The sequence below is a fragment of the Leptonychotes weddellii genome, chromosome 8 (genome assembly GCF_054177405.1).
Source record: "Leptonychotes weddellii isolate Sample4059 chromosome 8, ASM5417740v2, whole genome shotgun sequence".
Classification (NCBI taxonomy): Eukaryota; Metazoa; Chordata; class Mammalia; order Carnivora; family Phocidae; genus Leptonychotes; species Leptonychotes weddellii.
The window spans coordinates 128,994,701-129,003,361 of record NC_138376.1 but is presented as its reverse complement, the minus strand read 5'-3'; the positions used below and the strand labels follow the sequence as shown (position 1 = coordinate 129,003,361).

Below are 8,661 nucleotides of genomic sequence, written 5' to 3'. Positions count from 1 at the left end.
ATCAAGATCAAAAGCTTCTGCACAGCAAAGGAAACAGTCAACAAAACAAAGAGGCAACCCACAGAATGGGAGAAGATATTTGCAAATGACACTACAGATAAAGGGCTTGTATCCAAAATCTATAAAGAACTTCTCAAACTCAACACCCAAAAAACAAATAATCAAGTCAAAAAGTGGGCAGAAGAGATGAACAGACACTTCTCTGAAGAAGACATACAAATGGCTAACAGAAACATGAAAAAATGTTCATCATTAGCCATCCAAATCAAAACCACACTGAGATACCACCTTACACCAGTTAGAATGGCAAAAATGGACAAGGCAAGAAACAAATGTTGGAGAGGTTGTGGAGAAAGGGGAACCCTCTTACACTGTTGGTGGGAATGCAAGTTGGTACAGCCACTTTGGAAAACAGTGTGGAGGTTCCTCAAAAATTTAAAAATAGAGCTACCCTATGACCCAGCAATTGCACTGCTGGGTATTTACCCCAAAGACACAGATGTAGTGAAAAGAAGGGCCATATGTACCCCAATGTTCACAGCAGGAATGTCCGCAATAGCCAAACTGTGGAAAGCGCCGAGATGCCCTTCAACGGATGAATGGATAAAGAAGATGTGGTCCATATATACAATGAAATATTACTCAGCCATCAAAAGAGATGAATACCCAACTTTTACATCAACATGGATGGGACTGGAGGAGATTATGCTAAGTGAAATAAGTCAAACAGAGAAAGTCAATTATCACATGGTTTCACTTATTTGTGGAACATAAGGAATAACATGGAGGACATTAGGAGAAGGAAGGGAAAAATGAGAGGGGGGGGAATTGGAGGGAGAGATGAACCATGAGAGACTATGGACCTGAGAAACAGAGTTTTAGAGGGGAGGGGGGAGGGGGGATTGGTCAGCCCGGTGATGGGTATTAAGGAGGGCACGTACTGCATGGAGCACTGGGTGTTATACGAAAACAATGGATCGTGGATCACTACATCAAAAACTAATGATGTATTGTATGGTGACTAACATAATACTATAATAAAAAAAAAAAAAAAAAACAGGGGCAGGGACACAAACAGGAGCAAATAAAAGCTTTTTATTCACTTTGAGTTATCAATAAAATGACACCTCACACTTGAAAAATTCCACTGTAAAATTCAGGTTTTACCATGAAAATGTGTTTCATGGATGAGTCTGTCAAAATGTATTTCGAAACACAAAGAAAATACTAGTTACATGCTCAAAACCTAACTAACTGAGATACACATGTGGAAATGGAACTTCTCATCACTAGGTATATGGCCGATGATGGAGGAGGCTCCATGTTTGGCCCTTTCTGCCCGTCCTCCCAGATGTCCTCAAAAGGTCAGATTCCCTGGGTAACAGAAGAATGACAAATTTCAGATGCTGCTGTTCAAAGTTTTCCATAAATTTAAAAAGCCACCTCCTGCTCTCCTTTCAGATAATACAAAAAATAAGTCACACAGTTGACTCAGATTCGAGAGGCCCAGAGCAGAACACAAAGCTTTATAGAAAGCGACGGTTTACAGAGAAGACATCTAGGGAAATGCATTTTACAACAAGCATATTGGGGGACTTTTAGCAACAGATTACATCTCCACCCGGCACTGCGTACTCACACAGGACACGGCACGCCACCAGGACTGAGGTCAGAGCCCGCAGAGCGAGGGCAGGCCCACAGAGCGGCTCCCAGGACGCACTGGCCCACTTTCTGTCCGACTTCCTCTTGGTGTTCGTGGCTCAGTTTCACTTAGATGTTACACAATCACACTGTCTTGTTATATAATCGCAACCCTTTCGTTATCGCTGCCCTTCACATACGAGGGCCCGGCAAAGACTTCTGTAACACTGAGGCAGATAGGAAAAACCGGCACTACAGGAACGACAAAGTCTGCTCACTTACTGAAATCAATCAAGTAGGTCTAGCTTACTCTTTATTAATAAAGATGACTTTTAATAAAAAAACATAATTTAATTCAAATAAAAAAGTACAAAATGTAGCACACGCTCACAGCTTCACTTACAGTCCTGGGAACGCATGCAGCACCCCCAGCAGTGCGGGTCAGCAACCCCCCGGGACAGCAGCACGGCTCGGGCAGAGGGAGCGAGGCTGCCCGCGGGCCAGCGCCGCCTCCATCCGGACGGGGCTGCAAGGAAATACGGACAGTGCACAAAGCCCAGCACTCCGGATACGGTCTGAGGCTGTTACTACTGGACAGTCCAATTTGGATTTTAATACGATCAACTTACAGATCGGAAATAAAAGCACTGCTTGGTGGTTTCAGATGCATTCTGGTATCAAGTATGTTTCCAGGCATCTTTACACACAATAAATTACAACAATAAAGAAGACAGCCTGTGACCAACAGCTTCTTCTATGGACAGGGGAGGTGACCACGACTGCTGTCAACGACAATTCATGGATTAGAAGTCAAAACCACCTCTAGATTTCTTCGAAACAAGCAAAACTAGCACACACAGGAGTATTTAATAAAAGCTTACTGGTCTAACAACCCTTCCACATGGAAGGAAATACAAAATAAAGCTGACATATCAAATCTAACTTTCGGTAATAAGCTTCAGGCCACTTTGCCAACTCTCTGCACAACCGCCTAGTATCAAATATGCTTTGATTCTGGATGGCTAAAGCCACACACACACACACAGTTGTGTGAACCTACAGCTTTATTGACACCTTTCAGTAAGCTCTTAATACTCATATTTTCATGGGTTCACTCCTTGTAATGAATTTGAGTTGTAGATAATCAACTTCCAGCCAAACCAAATTAAGAATATTGTATCTTCCACACATGGGCTCAAGTAGGAAGCTTTTGTTTAGTATAATGAAAACTTAAATTTTTAAAAATATCTGCAGTCTTTTTGAAACACAAGGCACCAAGAGGGAGCAGACATTCCAGCAAATAGTGATTGTCTGGGGAAAAAAAAAATGGAACTGATCAGAGTCCTTTGTCCTTTGTTGATTAGAATACTTCCTTCTTTCACGTCTATGCAACATCTTCCAGATAATCCGCAACGTCACTGAGCTGGGACACAGTCAGGTCCTGTGTCAGGTCATCAAGCTTGGTTATTCAAAAGAAAAAAAAAGAACCAGTATCAGAATGCAGAGTCATAAACAATTCTTAAAATACATTGCTATAATTTAAATATCTTATACTCTACAAACTGCTTCATATTCTGAAGTCCTCTACCTCACCCTCTTCCTATTTTGAAATCTGTGAGAATTACCAAAAGACTGAGCTAATAGCAAAACTCTACATTAACAACAACACAAAAACCTGCTAAAATAACCCGTCTGGAGCCTCTCTGGTAACTTTAACACAGCACACAGTGGCCTCCGAGGCCGGCATGAGGTGCCAGGTAAGAGGCAGACCGTGGAGGCCGACCACGTGTCGGGAGTTCTCACTCAACCTCGCCAACAATCCTGGGAGGCAGGCATTCCCACTTCCACTGCACGAACAAACCAGCCAAGGACTGAAGGTTAAAGCCTGCCTAAGAACCACAGTCCATGAAAGAACACGTGCCCAGACGTTGCTGGCTCAGACGTGTTTTCATTATTAACATTTCATTTCATTATAACACCATAATGAAATAATATAACATTTCATTATAACCCCTCTCAAAGGCCTTCCTGTCTGCTAATCCCTTGATGGTCACGAGCACTCCCTTCTCATTCTGGAAAGCAACGTTCACCTCCAGGCTGTAAGGACCTATGACCCGAGAGGCCCTCGCCTGACCGGGCTGCAGCTTTCTGTGGGCACGACAGGAGATCCCGAGAGGCTCCCTGGCCTCTCCTGACACACATCAAAGTATACGCCGCTGTCTGCCTAATAAAAAGGTCGTATGTGGACCTCCGTGCCGGACTCCTCACTGTACAGCCTGCGTCCACTTCTGCTGTACCGTCCCCACGGGCTGAGCTGACCTGCCCGCTGAGACGCAGCTTCACCACCTCTCTTACACCTGCGCCAGTTTCTATCCTGACTTCTCCAAACAGGACGACTTGCTTCTGCTGACTACACCACCGGGTGGCCAGTTCGGACTCCAGAGCCGGGGCCAGGACTTTGTTAAAGCTCTGCAGTCCACCACTGCAAGAGACTCGGGCACACGCAGCACTCCCCGGGCAGCGCCCGCACCGTACTTTATCACTGGTATTGAGGTCGTCGATTTCCACAGAAAGATCTTCTTCGATCTCTTCACCAATACTCAGCTCACTTTTCTCTGAGCGATGGCTGGTACTAGTTTGAGAGAAAGAAAAGAAAAAAGAACGCTGAATATAAACATTTAAATAAAATATAATAAAATGATATTAAATCTCATGAATTTCATACATATTATCTCACTTGATGCTTAAAGTAACTTAGTGAGCCACAAACAGGCGAGTCACTTCAAGAGACTAGAAAACGAAGATCCATAAAGGTGACCGTGGCCACAAGATCAAGGAAGATGCAAACCCAGATTTTTACTATTTCATCTACTACATCATGCCACTCCTCAAAAAAAAACTGTTTAATAAATTAGTGGTTTTTTTAAGATCTTATTTGAGAGAGAAAGAATGAGACAGAGAGAGAAAGCATGAGAGGGGGGAGGGTCAGAGGGCAAGGCAGACTCCCTGCTGAGCAGGGAGCCTGACGCAGGACTCGATCCCAGGACTCCAGGATCATGACCTGAGCTGAAGGCAGTCGCTTAACCAACTGAGCCACCCAGGTGCCCAGTAAATTATTCTGTTAAAAAATAAACATAAATTCCCAATTGGGGGAAGAAAAAAAACCTGTCAATTGTATAAAATTCTCAGACTCTAATTTAAAATTTCTAATCGTATCCATAACAAATATTATTTCCAAACTATTAGGCAACTCATAGGATTATACTGTCCTTATGTATGTAAAAAAGTGGTCTGAAACAAAGTATTAAGCGATGTCATCTGAATCAGAACAATAACTGGAGAGGGCCATTTTTAAAGTTGTGTGTGCCTCCCCCCCTTCCCCACCGCTGCATTTGGGGAGAGCACATGGATCCCGACGACCTGACACCTCTGAGCGACTCTGCGTCCCTTCCTTGGGGCCTCTGCTTGACCCATTCTTATCAAGTTTTCTGGACGTAACGCATTTGTTCACATTCTAATGCGAAACCGAAACAGGCTTCAAAGTCCAGTGTATAATCCTGGATTAACTGTCTTCTCTCCATCTGCAATCAGTACGAACAGAGAGTCTAATACACTAAAATGAGCACAAATGGAATTCTGTCCTACTTCCTGTGTCAGAAACTGTTTACACTGTATTTGTTGCCCAACGATGTTTCTCACCTATTAAAATCATCAACGTAGTCATCTTCTTCTCCAGTCCCTGTTAAGTTTAAGAAAAGATATGTTATGTTTATACCAACATGCTCCACAATTTATCTGCGATCACACACACATTTCCTTCAGGAAAAACTACATTAATGAATTATACTGCAGCAGTAAAAAAGAAGTCGCCAGGATAAGAAATAGTATTTTTAACATATGTGATATGAAAGCAAATGACCAAATAAACTGCCTAGGAAACAATAAAATGTCATAAAATGTAGTTAATACCCAGTCTTTTATTCCAAGTCTCTAAAAGCTTAATTGCATTGTATGTTTACCATTTATAAAGTCATTTGATATTAAATGATATTATATTCATAAGAGCAATCATCATAACTGTTACTGACACTTTTTTTTGAGATTTTTTTTTAAAGGTTTTTTATTTGTCAGAGAGCGAGAGAGTGAGTGAGAAATAGCAAGATAGAGCATGAGCAGCTGGGAGAGGGAGAAGCAGGCTCCCTGCTGAGCAGGGAGCCGGATGCAGAACTCGATCCCAGGACCTGGGATCATGACCTGAGCCGAAGGCAGATGCTTAACCAACTGAGCCACCCAGGTGTCCCGTCCCTGTTACTGATACTTTCAACTCAACATAGTATATAAAATTTCAAAGTATCGCGAAGTGTGAAGAGGCTACAGAGCAAAGCAAACAGGAGCATCTCACTCAGTGAGACGCAACAGGGTTCAAATCCCAGCTCTCCCTGTGAAGAGCTGTCAGCCCATGGGAGAACTAGGTAACCTTCCTTGGCCGTTTCCTCAGCTGTGAAGATGGCCAAATCCTCACCAAACAAACACAGGGCTCGCGTCAGGATCCATACGTGCGAAGTGCTGGACCCAAGCCTGGGACACGGTCTGCTCTCCACAGAAGGCCACGGGACGAGCAAGGGCTGCAGACGAATGGAGCAGCGTCACCAGCGTCTGACCGTGCAGCCCGAGCACCTGAAGACTTCCAAATCACCCTCCCCCTCCACATCACCTGAGGAACAGGGGAAGGCCCCCGAGAGTCATCTTCCAGGGACAGCCAGCACGGGGAGGACACACGGCTATGTGTGTGGTTGCCAGAGGAAGAGTGCAGACCGTGAAGAGGAGGACCGGCTCAGCGGCCGGCAGGGCTTGGAGAACCCTGGATGCTCGTGAGTCCCTCCAAGTGTCAGACCAGACTATGTCTACACAGACACATCCCTGAGGGCATTCAAGTTCTAGACTAGTCAGACAAGTTGATCCTCTTCCGATAAAGCCCATGATTACTTTATCCATTTGTCAAATATGTGTGCGACTCCCAGGACCCCTGAAGTACCAGAGTAAGCAGTGTTTCTAGCCTCAAGGAGCGCCAGTGGAAAGAGGCAGCCGACAGCCAGACAAACCAGATGTGTTAGAGAGCCTGGAGAGAACTCTCTGAGGGAAAACCTAAAGAAGGTACCAGACATACAAATTATTGGGGAACGTGGGTTCCCACAAGAAACACATGCAAAGGTCCGGAGACAGGAAGGGTGCAGTGGTTTGGAAAACAGTGAGGACACCAATACACCCTCAAAATAATGAGTCTGGGGGGTGGAGGGGGAGACAAGAGGAGGGAAGAGTAGAAAGGCTGGCAGGGGCCACCGAAGGCCTAGAACGTCATGCTCAGGACTTTAACCAAAGTGCAAAGGGGGAAGGGCAGGAGTGGAAGAGAACAGGGAAGTGATGTGTAATTTCCATTTTCTGTAACATCCAATTCCTGCAGGAAGAAGTGCGCTGGGGGGAGGGGGCACGCCTGGGTGGTGGTGTCAGCCGAGCGACTGACTCGGTTTCGGCTCAGGTCATGATCTCAGGGTCATGGGATGGAGCCCCATATCTGGCTCCGCACTCAGTGGAGAGTCTGCTTGAGATTCTTTCCCTCCTCTTCTATCCCTCCCACCACTCACACACTCTCTCAAATAAATCTTAAAAAAAAAAAGTGACTGCCTTTGCACAAACTGTCGTCAGTGTGGGCTGAAACCTCTCCCCTTGGCCCTGACCCATCAGGTCCTGGCAGAGAAGTCACTTCCTAGGTGAGGCCTTTCCGGAATGCCTAGGCTAGGGTAAGTCACCCTACTATCCATTTTCACACCACTGCATATGGACTCTCAACTCCAAGTATCTGTAGGGACCTGTCTGATGCAGATCTTCCCTACTAGAATCCGAGCTCCACAAGGAAAGTCTGTTGTGGTTGGCTGTTTTATCCACCCCTGGCATATGGAGTAACCCTGGATTCACGAAGACCATCCAAACATCTAATTACAAAGTGCTCACTGTAGGCTAAGCCACTTCAATTTAGATTTTATTCTAAAAAATAATCACCTTCGGGCCATCAATGCTAAAATTAGAAATCTAGTTACCTAATCCAAGTGATCCAATTTTATCATTGACCAATTTCAGATCTTTCAAAACTGTGTTTCCTCTTTTACCTGTGAAGAAAAATATTCACATAAATTGACTTTGAGAATACAACAATCTCTAAACTGTACCACTTTTCTTCAGCATAGGGTTTATGACTAAAACGTCCAAACCAAACACCAAGAAAGAATTACAAGCTCTGATGATGCTGACGTCATGCACTGCACGCCCTTGGTCACCACACGTAACCACACGTAAACATGTAGTCTTTACTGGAACCTGACCACCAAAATACTTTCTGGCCCAACTATCCGGCATCACCATCATAACAAGCCTCACCGGGTATGAGTTAATCACTCTCATCAATTTTACTTTCCTCTGAACTTCTCAATGTTGCTTTAATTCAATTGCTATTCCATTTACCCAACTGACCTCACTGGTTTTATTTCTTCAGTCCCAAGTGCTCAATGTCCTGTCCACATCATTCTTCCCTGATCAGTGTTAAGAGTGATGTGATCATGACATGCTAGACTCCTACTGCAGGTGACAAAGACCAGGAGAAAGGACAAGAGGGAAACTGATGGGGCGCATTAGCAAACATGTGGCAAGTTTGCCAGACAGCTAAAAGCAGCCACACATCATCTCCTTCGCCTGGCCCGGCAAATCCTACTGCCCCAACACATGACGTAGAAAGGTTAATAAATACTGCAAAATTACACAAATTCATACCACAATTTCCTAATAAAGATCTGCTTTTTAGGAAATGTTCTCAAAAGAGGCACATTTATGCTGTGAACACGCTGTCGATGAAATCTACATTTACTATGATACAGTAAGTGAAGTTCACGCACATATGTCCGTGTTTAAGGCTGTGCTTTCGAATCCTTGGTCTTGGTGCCATCTGTGTGTGGGGAGAGGGTAGGAAGT

General features: G+C 44.5%; 1 protein-coding gene across 3 annotated transcripts in view; it reads right to left on the bottom strand.

Annotated features, from left to right (window-relative positions):
• Nucleotides 1-1,496: 1,496 nt before the first annotated feature.
• The window catches only part of CEP43 (centrosomal protein 43), a 30,094-nt gene continuing 22,929 nt past the window's right edge, over nt 1,497-8,661 (bottom strand). For all 3 annotated transcript variants that reach the window (XM_081829304.1, XM_081829305.1, XM_081829306.1), the window contains 4 exons: nt 7,737-7,805; nt 5,341-5,380; nt 4,177-4,273; nt 1,497-3,100 (listed from right to left, as the gene is read on the bottom strand). In XM_081829304.1, coding sequence (XP_081685430.1) covers nt 3,026-3,100; nt 4,177-4,273; nt 5,341-5,380; nt 7,737-7,805 — 281 coding nt within the window. In that variant the 3' untranslated portion in view covers nt 1,497-3,025. The remainder of the gene's footprint in view (nt 3,101-4,176; nt 4,274-5,340; nt 5,381-7,736; nt 7,806-8,661) is intronic.